Genomic DNA, 15,939 nt, shown 5'->3' on the forward strand with positions numbered 1-15,939 from the left:
AAGAGGTGGTACCTATATCACAGAATAACAGAATCACTAGGTTGGAAAAGACCTCCAGGATCATCGAGTCCAACCATTCCTATCAACCACTAAACCATGTCCCTGAGCACTTCATCCACCCGTCTTTTAAACACCTCCAGGGATGATGACTCAACCACCTCCCTGGGCAGCCTGTTTCAGTGCCCAATGACCCTTTCCATGAAAATTTTTTTTCTGATGTCCAGCCTCAACCTCCCCTGGTGGAGCTTGAGGCCATTCCTCCTTGTCCTGTCCCCGTCATATACCACACTGTCATCTATCAATGCATAAATTGCACCAGTGAGTAACCTTGATTTAATATAATTTCAAAAGAAGTTGAATGAAGTAATCATAGGCTAAGGAGACATTGTTGTTTTTTCACATACCTCATCTATGATGCATGACTAAAGGTGCTACTGCAGAGTGACTCACTTTTCACCAGCAAGAAAGAAATTCCCACTTCACAAATAATCAACATAGATAAGAAATTCTAAATGTGTGATAGGTGATATCAAAAAGCACTTGTGGAAAAAGGAAAACTAAATAAGCAGTATATATACACTTACTTTCACTTTTTATGTTTTGCAAACTAGAAGCACAATCCACTTCCTGCCTAGAACACCTCATAAATCTTGATTGTTTTTTATATCACGGTACTAGCAATGAGAACTAACACTAGAAAACACTGGTGAATGTAATGTTAAAATTAATTAACTAGCCATTCTTAGTGGAACCTTAATCATAGCATTCACTTGCAATTCAGCAGTAAGTCTCCTTCATGCTCTTTGGTTTAATTTCTAGGTTTACCTTATCTTTTATTTTTCTCCAAGGCAGTTGCCCAACAACAAATTCCACCAACATGTAGAACAGGGACCAGAGGTCATCATGCCGACCCATTTCCTGTGAAAAAGAAATATTATTATAACGCATCTTACAAATACCTATGAGACAAAAGGAATGACAGATTTTTTTACTGCTATAGAGACTTGAATTATTACATGTAAAAAATAATATAATCAATCCTGCAAAACAACTTCATGTAAGTTTGGCAACTACTTTAAGTAGAAACTTACGATCAGATTTCAGTAGAAGATACAGAGAAACAAAACAGATGATGAAGTGTGTTAAAGTAACATTGTAAATCTCTATACTGGAAGAGCTGTTTATTCAGATTCCTTTAGTGTATGACGTTAAGATGATGTACTGGATATTATTTATTTTATAAAATTCAGTAATTTCACCTTTTAAATTTATTAACTCAGAATATAATTGAACACAAACTGTAATGATTAAAACCACTGTTATTACTGCAATAACAACTTTTTTATGCTCAGCTACTGTATATTATCCTTTCCCAAAACTTGTAAATGCTCATTTCTCATTAAAAATACATAAGAATACAAAACAAAGAAATCACTATCAACTGCGTTACTAATGGCATTCAGCCTCATGAGATGGATATGATATAGATTGACATACTCACTCTGTTTCTATGAGCATTGATTGATGCATATCGTACCGTTCCTCGAAAACCGGCAACAGCTCGTGGCTGTCAAATACAAAAAGAAAAAGATTCTTATTGTCAAAAATAAACCTTCTAACTACTTAACTTGGCATTTACCAAGTGGTATGGAGCAACAACAAATCTTTTGAGGCTTTTTGTTTTATTTCAAATTACCATATTTCTACAAGTTTTCAGTAGAAATCCAAGTAGGTACCACAAAGTGACACAAGTCATATTTTTTAAATCATATATGTACATCAGTTTTTGTTCTCCACAGGCATCAACTCCTGTTTACTTCATCCCTCAAAAAAGGCTATATGGTTCTATTCTTCTTTTCTTTCCCCTCTTCTTTTTTTTCTCATTTCTCTTTTTTCTCCTCTTTTTCCCTCTGTTTTTCCTCCAATAATGAAATTATTTCTTTGCTTTAACTATCAGAAGTTTGAGTTTCTAAATTCTGACATAAACCTTAATGATTTCTTCCACTTTGCTAAAATACAACAATGTATGAACAGACAACCAGCACTCTACTGAAACATGGTAGCAACCTATTCACTAATTATTTTCTGAACTACTAAACTTATCAATTTTTTTGAGAAATTCCAAAAGCAAGGAAAATCACAGGTAAGTCCCAATAGCGTGGCTGAGCAGTACATAGCGAGGGCTGCACTACAGGCACCATTTAAAAATATTTCTTTCTTTTCTAGTTTCTGAATATCAGCTTTCCCTCCCTGTCACTCTAAACATTACATGATTGTAAGTGAATCACAGAATATATTTTCCCATTCTTCTTTACCTTCAAATAAAATATTTTTAAAATAATGATATAATTTATAATAGCCATAATTACTACATATCTACAATTGTTAAATATATATATATAAAAAACCCTGATGTTATTACTTTGACTACAACAGATCAATTTTACCCCCTTAATTAATCACTCTGCATAGAACTGCCAGAACTCTAGATTTGCTTTCTTTTACACAGTCTTATCTTCCCAATCAATAATTCTTTTTGTTCTCTCTGACAATGAATGTGAGAAACCTGAATTATCTTCCTCACTCCTGACTTGTGCTTAAAGGATTATTGGTGATCTGTCTGCCTGCCCCAGACTCATGACAATTCTTAAGAATTTGACAAGTCTTGCTCAATACATTGAAACATCTGGATTGATTCACACAAAGATAACCACAATACAAAATTATTACCCTATTAAGGTAAAACACTTCAGTCTATCCCCAGCTATAATAGAGAGAGTTATCATTTCTTCTTATCCACCAAGAAATGCTACAGAGATCTATTCTTTAAGTATGTCAGGACCTGCCATTATCCTATCAATTAAATCCAGCAGGGTGATGCAGCGTCTTTAAAACGGATTCATAGCCCATATAATCAATGCCTGCTAGAGTGGTATGATGAGAGCTGAACCAGTATTAGTTAAGATAGAGAATATTTTCTATGATGTCTTCTAGCACGAGCAGGTTCTCTGACAATATTACATCTTAAGTCTTGCACGTTATCATAAAGTTTAAATGGTGCTTGGAACACATTTTGCATTCAAGCAAAATAAAGTTTCAGAACATGAAACCAAATGCTTACGATCTGAACGTTATAAAGGACAGACTACACTCAGTTTCACTAAGTTAAATATTTCCACTCTTCTGAGAATAATGAAAAATATGTTAACTAGGATGAAACAAGTCTTTTATTCCTAGGGTAATATCTTCAATTTCTACTTCTTAACTAGTACAAAAACATGCCAGCTGCTTGACGATGAAATAAAAGGTGAGTTAGAAATTATATATGGAATCTAACTTATCTCATTCAGTTTACAAAAACTAACAATTGTCACCCATTCTAATTCAGTCCTGGGAAAGTCTGTATGAGGAATTTCATGGTGTACGTATTCAATTGCTCTTGAATGTTAAAATCTACTGTCATCCTTAGACATGACTACGAAATTATTTGCCCTAAGATGATTTCAGTTATCAGAGAATCATGAAAAAACAAAGCATGAGTATTGTTTCTAAATATGAGCTTATCACAAAATGAATTCTTAATTCCTTAACCTAGCAAGGATACCCAAATCCTTTTACAATCTCTTGCCTTAACGTGTAGTTTGTATATACCTGACTTAAAAGCATATGTAACTGTTACGTTTTAAGACACAATGAAGGATCTTTCAGTAATGCAGCTGGTCACCACTTAATAGTGGTATTACAATGCCACACAACAATAATAAATTAATTCTGTTGAGTCACTAACAACATGCATGATGGCTCTAGTAGCTCAAATCAAGTTTGCCCAGTTCGGAAAGAATATATAGACTTCTAAGCATTTGCAAAACTTCTGAAGCTCTTTCAGAGGCCTTTATGGATCTCATGGTGGCCCAAAAGAGAAATATTACAGGCAATAGTAGCAATTTCTCCAAATTTCCTTTTCCTGAGCTCACCTGCCACCATCTGAAAAAAAAAAAGTAGAGTCTTGCAGAAACATTGTTTATATTACTGTGTTCCAGACATCTTATCTAAGAAAGCTGCTCCCACAGCAATTGAGCTCCCTTAAAGCAAAGTAGATCTCCTTGTTGAGAAAAAAAGATTAATAGGTCCAGTTCTTACGGTCATTAGAGATGACACCCAACAGAATCTATGGCATTTTTGGAGCACAGAGCTGCAAGGGGTATTTGCTCTAAACAGCTTGTGAATCCTACATTTGAACACATCTGTGAATTCCAGTGACGCCCTTGATTAAAATGGATCACATCTATTTTCCTTTCCATGACAAATGCTATAACCAATATCCTCCTGTTTATAAACTCGAAATTTAGTGGGTTGGTTTTTTTTATCAGTCATAGACTGGGAGCAGCAGGGATCCACTAACAGTCCACTCAGCAGTGGATACTACACCTCCTCCATATTTAACTGCTTTATTTAGCTTGTATTAATTTCTATTTATTTATGGTAACTATTATTATCATGTTTTTTCTTCAGATAGAGTAAGAAATCTTTTGAAATAGACAACTCTCAAACTGGCATGGGAACAATATGGAAAATCAGTGAAGAGTTCTTAGATTCTGGAGACAAGTGTCTGGCAGGAAAAATAATTCCTACAAAACTTTGCCTTAAAACCCAGGTGTTAAATTACTGTTAATAGCCACAGAGATCACATGATTTAGTTCCTTTATTAGAATAAAAGATAAAATTTCTAAGAAGGCTACAGTTCTTCCATATTTACATTTGACACAGAGCACCTCAAAATCAACAGTTAGATACTTCACAAATCTAAAAAACTGTAACTTGTGCATATCAGTTTACCTAAGAACTTTTTTCTAAACTAACTCAAAGCCCAAGCAGTGATCTAGAAGTCAGTGTGGTCTCAAATTTGATACTTATCAGTAAACTGTTCAAATGTAAGTTTATTAAAATAAATTACTTTGAAGATACATGCATATGAAGTTATGCTTTTACTGCCGTCATGGAAACTAGATAATAAACTTAAAAAAAACCCAAACCAAATAATGATTCTTTACATTATATCTGGCACAGCCCATGTTTTTTTCTGTCAGTCAGGCAATGACTGAGAATTCTTAAATGTCTTCAGGTTTTGGATTAAGAAACCAGCTCAAGCAGTGAAGCCCACCTTCTCGATGCTGCTTCTAAAACTGAGCTCTAAAGCACATGAAGAGGTGGGCAGGGAAGCAGTCATCTACGTTCCCTCTGTTTCCCTTCGTTAAAAGTCAGAATCCTCTTTTCTTATCTTTTCCCTTTAAAAGTCAGTTTCCTTGTTCTTTTACCCAACAGGAATATGGTTCTAGGATTGGAACTATATGCGGTTCCAGTTCTTTGGAATGTTTTTTTCATACCAAATGGCTTTCACAATTCACATTCCCATCCCCCAATTTTTGTGGATATAGGCTTTGCAATCTACTTTAATGTGTAGCACCAGTTTAAAGTAGATAAAAAAATCTGGAATCATCTGGGTGAGGAAAATATCAAGCAGTTGAAATACAATTGCCATTACAATATATTATAAATCTCAATTAGTTTTCACTGTATATACAGTTCTTCAAATCCACGCTTTTAGTTCTATATAAAAAACATAAGACACTAATAACAGAGTACTTGCACTTAGAACTGTTTATTGACCTATCTTCTACCAGTTGTCAGTATGATACATTATTTGGACTCAGATCTACCTAAACAGAAGTTGTAACTTCCAAAATCGATTGCAGCTGTCTGATCCTGTGCTTCCTATTCCAGCAGAAGCTGGATAAGAAGCCAAGTTAACATCTAACAGTACAATTGAATTTTACAATTGTGGGTTCTAACAGACGTGTTGACAAATGAAAATTTAACTCCAACTGCCTGTGCTATAAAGAGCATTCCCATCTCCAAGACAGCAATATTTGATGCAAGAACCAGCTCCTGAGTTTTCAATTTACTTAGCCAACGTGATGCTCTAGCTGAAAATGGCAATCGTTCCAAAGCTGATTCATGAGCAGATAAAAAGTCTGGTGGGCTGGAGGTGGTAACAACCTACGAAGTGTCTATCACAAACATGAATTTACTGCAGTGAAAAACTACACAGGCTAAATCTGCCATGTGTATGCCCTGTGCAATCTTTCTTCTTATTATTATACTAGGAGGTGAAGCAGAGATTACTGTAAGAGGAAGCTAATGTAAACCATCTACTGTAAATCAACTAATGCATTGGCAGTGAATTTCCCCAGAGAGCAAGAATATTGTTTTGCTTGTCACCTTAAGTAAAACTTTTGTGCTTGGTCTGCATTATGGGAAGTCTTGTGCTCTTAGCAGACTGGAGAATCAAGATCTTAATTTTTATTATGTATATATTGTGTTTAGTATTTATTATAAGAACACCATACACTAAAGAGTTGCCTCAGTCCAGTAGTAGACTTTCAGAGAAAAACGAGAAGCAAAAGGTCTCAAGCAAGCTAAAGTACATAAAATAACAGACTTACCTTCTCTTCTTTTAAACTACTCAAAATAATTTTTCATAACTCAGTGGAGAATTTAGAAATTAAAGTTTCTATTTTGATTGTGGTTAGCTTATATTTTCACCAGGAAACAATTTTTACTGGACCAAACCATCCAGCTTGTCACTATAGCAGGTTTTATTTCAAACAAATATGACTCAAAGCTCTCAAAGACTTTCAGTTCCTGCAAGTTTTATGAAAACTGGTGATTAAACACAAAACCAACCCAATAAAATGTATCTTCCTGCCTCTTAAATAAAAGCAAAGACTGGCAAGTTTCATGGTTTTCTGGAGTTGACCAAAGTGCTGCAAACCATTTAATTTTAAAATGCGGTTTCAATTTAATCAAAATTTTAATCCAAATGCAATGTTCGGTAACTACTCTTGAACAACTTCCAATACATAGACTTTTATTTATAATAAATACGTTCAGTCAACTTATTATTCAGGAGTAGTTACTGACACAAATTCTATATCATCAGTGGCACCAGGGCAAATAAAGAAAACTGTACCAGTTTTACTCAGTACTATCTGTGGACCACTACTGAGACTTTTTTCTTTACGTAATATCAGTGCTTGCTGATCCGGCTATAACAGCATTTACTTGAAAAGTAGACTAAGGAGCACGTATAAGCAATCCATCTCTAAGCAGTCTGTGGGTCTAAGTTACCTTCAAGGGGTAAAGATGTGCAGTGATCTTTTCTTACAACAGTGTAGCTTCACCATTTCTCCTTTAGTTCTCGAAATTATCCCAATTTTCTGCCTATTATAAAAAGTATTTAATGGATATAGCTTCCCCTCCCTCAGTACCACAAAAATCATGTTCTACTGTAAATACAGACATAAACAGTCTGCAGTTCTCCTGCCAAGATGACAGGAGGTAAGGCAGAATAAAACAGAAATATTCTCTAGTCCTCCTCAGCAATCAAGACAATTCAGAATATTAAAAGGAAGCAATGCTATGCAATTCACATGCATAACCATTCCCAAATTTTCATGAAGTAAAACACAAAATAAAATAACGAACATACAAGAAACTTATGCCTTCAATCCCTGTATTTAACTGAAGAACAATTGACTTCAAAAACTGTCAAATTTATTTAATACTCTGCTTTGATATGTACCAACACATTTCTGTGCTGCACTCTGGGCAGAAGGCTAGTGGTGTCATTTTAAGTGATACGGTTTTGGTTTGGATTTTTTTTTTTTTTAAGGAATTCAGCTTCTTAAACTACATTTCCAGGACCCCATCCATCATCCTAAAGTGAAATTGGAAGATAAAAACTCATTTGCTGGAACATCTTCAGAACCTGAGGGCACTGAACAGAGGCAAGCAGCACTTATCTGATTTTGTACATAAGCACCCGACTAACATGTCCATCGTTCTATGTGAACAGGTTTGTAACTGCTTCCCTAGACAATAAAAAGATCTAAACATTTGCATTCACAATTGCTTCCACTGCATTTTTCTAAGAGTCAGCAGCTGGAGTATCTTGTGCTTTAGCAGGAGTCAGAGATAAATTTGTTACTGAAGGTCACCAGTAAAGAGCATGAGGAACTCCTCAAAAAATTTGGTTGGATACTCTCCCTCCTTTGGATTAGAATACTTTTGTTAATATTTACAGTAAGAGTTTTGTGACTCCTTTAATGAAAAACATACGAGAAAAAAATAGTGCTACACTTCCCAGTTGTGCTAAAATAAGGAATTCCCAGCTCGGTAAGGTTTAAGATTTCAGATTTCCAGGTAAAAACAAAAAAAATCTAGCAACTTACATCTAAAATACTGTAACCTCCTTAATGTATGTTAAGAGAATGTGATTTTGATTTTTTTACCCATTTCAAATAAATACAGTAAAGTTCAGACACTTGAAATTAAGGTCGTGCTAAACAAACCTATGAGGGTGAGAACTCTGTTGCAACTCTTCATTTTGTTCAAAGAACAACTGAAGAATGACCTAAAATCTAGTCACTGGGAAGGGCAGGAGAAAGGTGGGAATGGGGGCAAAGCAGTCACAGGGTAACTCTTCCATTGACAGAGTAGAATCTCCTCAGAACACCTTTAACCAACTAGTTAGGATACTCTGAAAGAGGAAGCCCACATTCCAAACTAAACTTTTTGCCCAATTTGGTGCTTTCTCCTTCATTCATCTTCGCTGAGTCCAGATCATCAGACCTGGGAGACTGACTGTTAATTTGAATAATTCTTTAGGCTGTCATGCCAGTGAGAACTGTATATTAGAAAAACACAAGTTTTTTAGTTAAAAAGGTTTTGGCTAAACACCACCATTATACAGACAGCTTTTCAGTTGTGTTTTTTCCCCTGCTTTGTCAGCTCAGCTTGTATACACCACATTCTTTGTAAAACAAATACAATTCAGTTATTTGTAACTTGAAGTCCATATAAATATGCAACTACAAAACTCAGGCCTGTGATAATACAGGATGGTTGAATTTATAGATTTTTAAAGAATTATGATCTCAATCTCATTTTTAAAGGTTAATCTGTTTAAGAGCAAAGACTAGTGGCTTGTTTTTTTCTTTTATCTGCTTTCTTTGTATTAAATTTAATAGTACCTCAAAGAACAGTTGTGGTTAACATTCACTTTAAAACAGAAGTGATGACAACTGCCCAAGAGCTATCTGGAGTACTGATGATGTTAACAATACAAATGCCCTTCAGATTTTGCCCTTCAAGGTTTTCTGTTTCTGTACCACAGCTGACACCTTGACTTCCTATTATCACCATGTAAATAGATACATGTAAATTGAAGGCTCTAGGAAGTTAGGTTTACATTCAGAAAGACTCACATATTCCTTGACTTTAGAAAAACCAGATGTGAATTCTACTTACTTCAGCTTGACTAGGACAATGGAAAACAAAAAGGTAGATAAAGTAACTCTTGTAACAACACTCTCAAAAAGCAATAAACAGTAGACTATGAATCTCATAAATATACTAAATTTTCATCATAGTAAGTGAATCTGACTGATGATTAGAGAGAGTCTCCACACAATTAAATTCTATTTACTCTGCTTTGCAGTAATCAATTCTTATCTACACTATTAATTCATGTATTGTTTACCACTCCAACAATTTATTCCCCTGCCCTTGTTTCCTTCTTCCTTCTTTTAACAGCCTACATCATTCCCAGCATTTTTTGTTCCCCTTCACACACACACTTTCCTCTCTCCCAAGCTTTTCCATCACCAGACAATGCTCCTCCCACCAGTAAGTGTTTCTTTATAAACTTCCATTCAAGAATTTAATTCTAGATCTATCCCCGTATGTGCAGACGCTGGGGCAGTCTAATAAAGCTTGAACACAAACATTTTCACAACGTAAATTCATTTCGCAAAATACTTCTTCCCTGAACTGGACTCTTACTCCTCTTTAAGTAAAGAAGGGTGATGTTTCCCTAAAGGGAATCACTGAGTTTTAAGTTACAGTCCAGATAATGATTATGGAATATCAGAAAAGATTAGACCTTCTCTAATAGTTGCTGTATTGCATTTATAACCAATTCTATCCCTTTTTACCAATTTTACAACAGATTACTAATTATACAGTCAATGTGCAAAGACTTAGAAATCTGCATTCTCTTTGAAGGGAAGGGAAGAAAGACAGCTACAACTAAAATATTTGGGAAATATACTGGAGATGTACTATTTCGTTGTTTTCTGGAAAGGAGTTCTGATATTGTTAAGAGGAAGAAATTGTATAGTTCTGCGGAGAGAATTAGACGAAAAAGTCTATTTCAGCTGGCAATGTGGGAAGAGAAACATGAGTATACATATTCGCACTAAATTCTGCTATTTGCTGTTAAGCATGCCTTCCATTTAAACCTTAAGTAATAATTGCAGTCATAACAGACTACATTTGAAGGTTTAAGGATCAAAATTATTTTCATCTCCTCTGGAAAACAATGATACTTCTCCAGTTTCATTTCCAAACAGTGCTTTTTAAGAAAACAGTGAGGTTTTGGGTGGTTATAGGAATCTCCCTTCCAACACACAGAACAGTCTGAAATAAAGAATGAAGTTCCTTTCTGTAAAAATCTAGAATTAGGTAATGGAGGCAGGTCACCATCTTTACTGTTCCTTATCCTTACTGTGAATGAAAGATACTAGGTTGTGTGGGTGGAGATCCTTAACAGCCTTAAAACTGAAAATAAGTAGCTTGTCTGATGCACTTTGGAAGGGGAACATAAACCAAATCACATAAATTGTGCCTGTAGTAGGCCCCTGAATTTTGGTGTTTGTCAAGGCAAAAACCTTGTATTCATCAAACCAGAAAAAGAATACTGTAAGTCAAGTCAGGAGATGGTGAGTCTACACAAGAACTTTGGTTTGTGACAGGAAAAATAAACAAAAAACACCAACAACCCCTCCCCATCATACCTATATATGAATGTACATGGATTTTATACAGAACAGTGTCAGGATATATACACAGACTGGATGTAGACATGCAAAGTCAAAACTGCCAGTAAGCCTTGGTGCAGGCAACAATCAGGAAGAGAAGTAGCTCTGAGTGGTTGGCACAGAGGCAAGGCAACTAAGAGCCTATTGAGGTCGAGTTCATTGTAAGATATTCACAAAGATACTAGAGAGACAGTTTTAGCTTGAACAGAAGCTGGAATAGGAATATCATGAATGTGAATCATGTGCTTAGAGATAAAAAATGTGCTTATGAATGAGGCTATCTGAAGATAAAGAGGAAAAGGAGGGAATGTACAACTATAGAGGGATATGCTGAAAAAAGAAGACTTGATACTAAATCATGAGAGAAGCTGAAGCCAGAGGAAAGTCAGATAAGGAAGACAAAGAGGCAGAAACTATGTAGATGCAGGTTTAGGGAGAGGGAGAGGGAGAGGGAGAGGGAGAGGGAGGGGGAGGGGGAGAGGGAGGGGGAGGGGGAGAGGGAGGGGGAGGGGGAGGGGGAGGGGGAGGGGGAGGGGGAGGGGGAGAGGGAGAGGGAGAGGGAGAGGGAGAGGGAGAGGGAGAGGGAGAGGGAGAGGGAGAGGGAGAGGGAGAGGGAGGGGAGGGGAGGGGATCAGCTGCTTGAAACTTTCTGCATAATACCAATTTAAGATTAAATTCTTCATGTCAGATGACTTTTGTTGTAGCTGCTTGCTTTTAATTCAGAAAATCATTTCAAGTTGATCTTGAATGCAGCTGAAACAAATGTTTGGGTGTTTTTATTAACCCTCACAATAATTCATAGGAAGCCTCTATCTCCAGTATGCTTTGGAATGAAGACAAAGAAGAAGGAATTACAGTGTGAACCACGATGCTGTCAAGGAATATTCTACTAGCCAACCAAAACTGACTATGCCTGCGCTTTTGAAAAACTAAATTTCACACAAACTCAATATAGCTTTGTTTGAATCGGGCATCTAAACTCTTCAAATGCTCTGTCTGTCATCAGGCATAATTAAATCCAGAGCTGCAACAGTCTGAATTTCTTTTCTCTCACTCCTAAATGCTTTCAAGTTTCATTGTAGTGCAAGGAAAAGAAAAGGAGGACCAAGAAAATTCCACTTGGTTGCATTGTATTATTCCAGTGGGCACCAAAACAGCAAGAAGAGAAATTAGTCTGACTGGAAGCAAAGCAACATGAGGAGGTGGATGCAGAAAGGAGACCAGAGAGGAGAGAAAAGAAAAGATTCAGACTAGAATAAGTACAAGCTTAAGAGAAATGCAGAAGGGTTTGAATGGATGGTTGAACCAGTAGCCACCAACAACTTCTTCAGCCAAATACTGGAATAAATCCATGGATTCCCAATTTCACTTTTTAAAATTCCTCTTTTTACAACAGATCTGAAACAAGAACACCTTATCACACTGAGGCCATATGAAACTGCTACAATCCTCATGTCTTGTTACAACGTACTGAAATTTAATCTAATGTTGGGTAGCTTAATGGTTTGATAAATTTCTTATTTCCTCTGTGCTTCTTCATCTGATTTCACAAAATAAAGCAGTCTTCCTCACCATAAGGACCTCTTCTTGTGTGAACCTCAGCCAAGTGAATACTACATATATTAACAACAAGAATTATACTATTAAAGTGATGATAATTTATACTTGTAATTGCCTTTTGGTTTCAACCTCCTTGCCAGTCTAAGTTGCATTTTGTCACAAAAGTACATAACACCTTTCTTCTCTACCAGTCTTGAAGCTAACTTGACTTTTTTATCTTCACCTGTTGGAATACTAGCCAGTGGTGCTCGCCAATGATTTCTGGAGGGAAATACAGTCCTGTCAAACTTCTCTGGTTTTAGAAGTATCCATATAAGTCTCCTCTGTCTTTTTGAGCTAAACTAACAGATTTATGGCCACGAGGAATTCCTTAATGTTGAGGGAAATACGAAGCTGTCAAAGGACTAAAACCTGATACTATAATTTCCAAAACTTCTCTGCTGATTCTTATAGAATACACAGTGGAAATTCAAGGACTCTGGGATGATATGTAAAATCTCAATGGGACTGGATTCTTTCTGTGGAAGTCATATATATATATAAAGTTAGTCTTATCATAAAAAACTAATAAACAACCTTAACTAAGGAACAGGTTCTTACCAATAGAGTACTATGTTTTTTGGAGAACATGCTTTTACACTGTTCCAGCTTATTTGCAGTATTTGCTGAAGAAATCTAATGAAGTTTAGAAGAAGGATAGCCTTAAGGAGAAGCACACAGCACATTTAATGAAAATATTAATAAATTTTATTAGTAAGCAAGACCAACAGTATGGTTGTTATCTATAAAAAAGCCATTTCTCACTTAAGTACAAATAAAACTACTGCCTTTCTTTTCCTTCACTGCCACTGCCAGGGATTATACTGTCAGAAAAATCTGAAGAGCTTAAATGGAAGAATTACTTCAATTCCATTGTAGGGCACTGCAATGAAAAATCAAAAGGCAGGAGCTGAGTTCTTAGAAAATAAAGAAAAGCAGAAGTATTAATTTTTCTGTTCTTATCACCTATTTTTCCTGAAAATACTATCACTGTTGTGTTTCTATATAGAAATTCCAGAAACTTAGGAATTGTTTTCTCTTTGAAATTACAGGTCAGTCAGAAAAACATTATAAACAGCCAAACATACAAGAACACTGAGAAATAAAATTGTAAACTACTTAAAATGTTTAGTTCACCTTTCCAACAGCAGCAGCCACTCTGTTGATCTCCCCTGTTCTTTGCTTTCATTGCAGTGTCCAGCATTACGGCTGAAGGAACAGAGTACAGCAGAACCCCACTAATTCACCTTACTAATTCACATACCTCATAAATTGCACACAAAAATTTGCCGCTTTTCCAACTTCTTAGGAAAACTAAGATCCTGTAGAGATGGCTTCTACCACTCAAGTTGAATCATATGAATAAATATGCTACACAATATTGACTAGTACATTATTCAGTGTTACCATCAAAATGTAACCTAAACTAGCTTAATAAAGAAAACAAGTTTCTTTAAAACATCACCATGTACCACTGACTTGCTCATTTTCAGACTTTGAAATTAACAAAAAGACTGCCTGCCAGTGAATTAGGGAGGCTCTACTGTACTTAAAATGGTAATGTCCTCATTGATACACTCTTATCTAAAATTATTTTCAGACTGCATCACATGGGAATACAGTAACTACACTTAAACCATTTTCTGATATATGTTATAATTAGTGTACTATTATGGTTTTAATTATTCAGACTTTCTCATTCAGTTTAGTGTTTGATATTTTTCTCCTACACAGCTTTTTTATTTTCATTGCAATATATAATATCAAGTAAACTTCAGCTCTGGTGTATTACTCTAATACTTAATGAAAACATATTTGTTGCTTGATTTTCCAAATATAACGATAGATCATCCAAAGAAATCATAGACTACATCTACCTGATTCATTCTCAACTGCCCATCTTTAAATATAATCAACCAATCACATGGCATTTCTGATCTGGGATGATGTTTGTCAAGTTTATATCAGTTATCAGTTCAGTGTAAGTTCGGTATACTTCTCCAGAAAAGACTGCTGTCTTTTTCACATTCACATTATCACCACATTCAATTAACCAAATTGACAACTGTGAAAAACTCTTACTGGTCTGACATCTCCACATGAGTTGGTAAATTGCCGTGCCAAGCCAAAATCCAGCATATAGCACTTCCTACAGGTACTAGGAAAACGTCCCATTGCGAAGTTAGACTAGGAAGAAAAACGAACACAGATAAATATATAGATATAAACACACACATTCCAATATGTGTGTGTGTTAATGCAGTAACACAAACATAGCAAAATACACACTCTACTTCTCTATCCTTCCTTCCATATTTTCAGTTCCTCTAAGCTCCTGTTAAGTTTGAAGAAAACTCTGTAAAGAGAATCAGACATCCAACTCAGGGTATCTGAATAGCACCCTACTTTGTCATTTAGAATATATTAATTTGTAACAAGAAATTTCCAATCATGTCACCCACTCACATATTTTGGACATTTCAAAAAACTACCAGTCTAGGGGCTAACAAGTTCATCTAAACAAATGCACTCATATACATGCAGAATACAGAATAAGGGGTGTAAACTGCCTTTTAGTTTTCATGGGAGGGGGACCAACCAGGTTTAAAACAAACAAACAAACCAAAAAAAACAGTAAGGGCTGGAAAGTCAGTGAGGAGTTATGGAGGTAAATAATTCTGCAAGGCTTCAGTAAATTTTCTTATTTACCCCTATGTTATGAAATAATTTTCCCCTATGAAATGTTAATTCTTTTAAGAAAATTCTTGAACTCTGCTCATTTATGATATTTGAACATGCTGGTTGAATTGGTTCAAGTCTCTTCCCCACCAAATCCATTTAAAATGGATTACGTGGTAAAAAAAAGATAAAACTAAAACCAAGTTTTGTGAAATGGAATTGGAACTACATCTGAGCAAGCTGGAAGCTTAACACTATTAACTCTAGAAAAAATACTTTTCTTTTTCCATTAAGTGAAACAGCAGCACTGTTCTAAATGAATCTGAAATTTACCACTGCTTCAATGTCAAAGGCTGAGGGTAAAAAGCAATCGAAACTGTGAACTGAAATGAGTGTGATCAACGTTATTTTTAATTAGAACAGAAATTCAGCATTGCCTAATTCATCACGTGAGGCAAGTAACCAACCAAGGATTTCAAGGTTTCAGCTCAACACAAAGCTTGCTTTTAGCTTAATCTGTCTAGAAGATATATAATAAAAGATAAAATGGACTTGGTTTTCAAGCTAGGAGAACTATTTGCTAGAAAGCAATTGTGCCTTCTTGTGCATTTGTAAGTCTGAACATAACTCCTAAAGCAGAAGACAAATTCTCTCTTTTATGAACCTACTATAATCCCTCACCCTGCTGTTAATGCTGGTTCAACGTTTAATTTTCTGGGTT

At 35.6% G+C, this 15,939-nt stretch overlaps 1 protein-coding gene across 1 annotated transcript in view; it reads right to left on the bottom strand.

Moving 5' to 3' along the window:
- TTBK2 (tau tubulin kinase 2) overlaps positions 1 to 15,939 on the bottom strand; it is an 89,342-nt gene that overhangs the window by 35,384 nt on the left and 38,019 nt on the right. Inside the window, exons 6-8 of the mRNA XM_069858158.1 lie at positions 14,622 to 14,726; positions 1,502 to 1,567; positions 826 to 918 (exon numbers count right to left, since the gene is read on the bottom strand). Coding sequence (XP_069714259.1) covers positions 826 to 918; positions 1,502 to 1,567; positions 14,622 to 14,726 — 264 coding nt within the window. The remainder of the gene's footprint in view (positions 1 to 825; positions 919 to 1,501; positions 1,568 to 14,621; positions 14,727 to 15,939) is intronic.

This window comes from Phaenicophaeus curvirostris, chromosome 5 (genome assembly GCF_032191515.1).
Source record: "Phaenicophaeus curvirostris isolate KB17595 chromosome 5, BPBGC_Pcur_1.0, whole genome shotgun sequence".
In the NCBI taxonomy this organism is placed as follows: domain Eukaryota; kingdom Metazoa; phylum Chordata; class Aves; order Cuculiformes; family Cuculidae; genus Phaenicophaeus; species Phaenicophaeus curvirostris.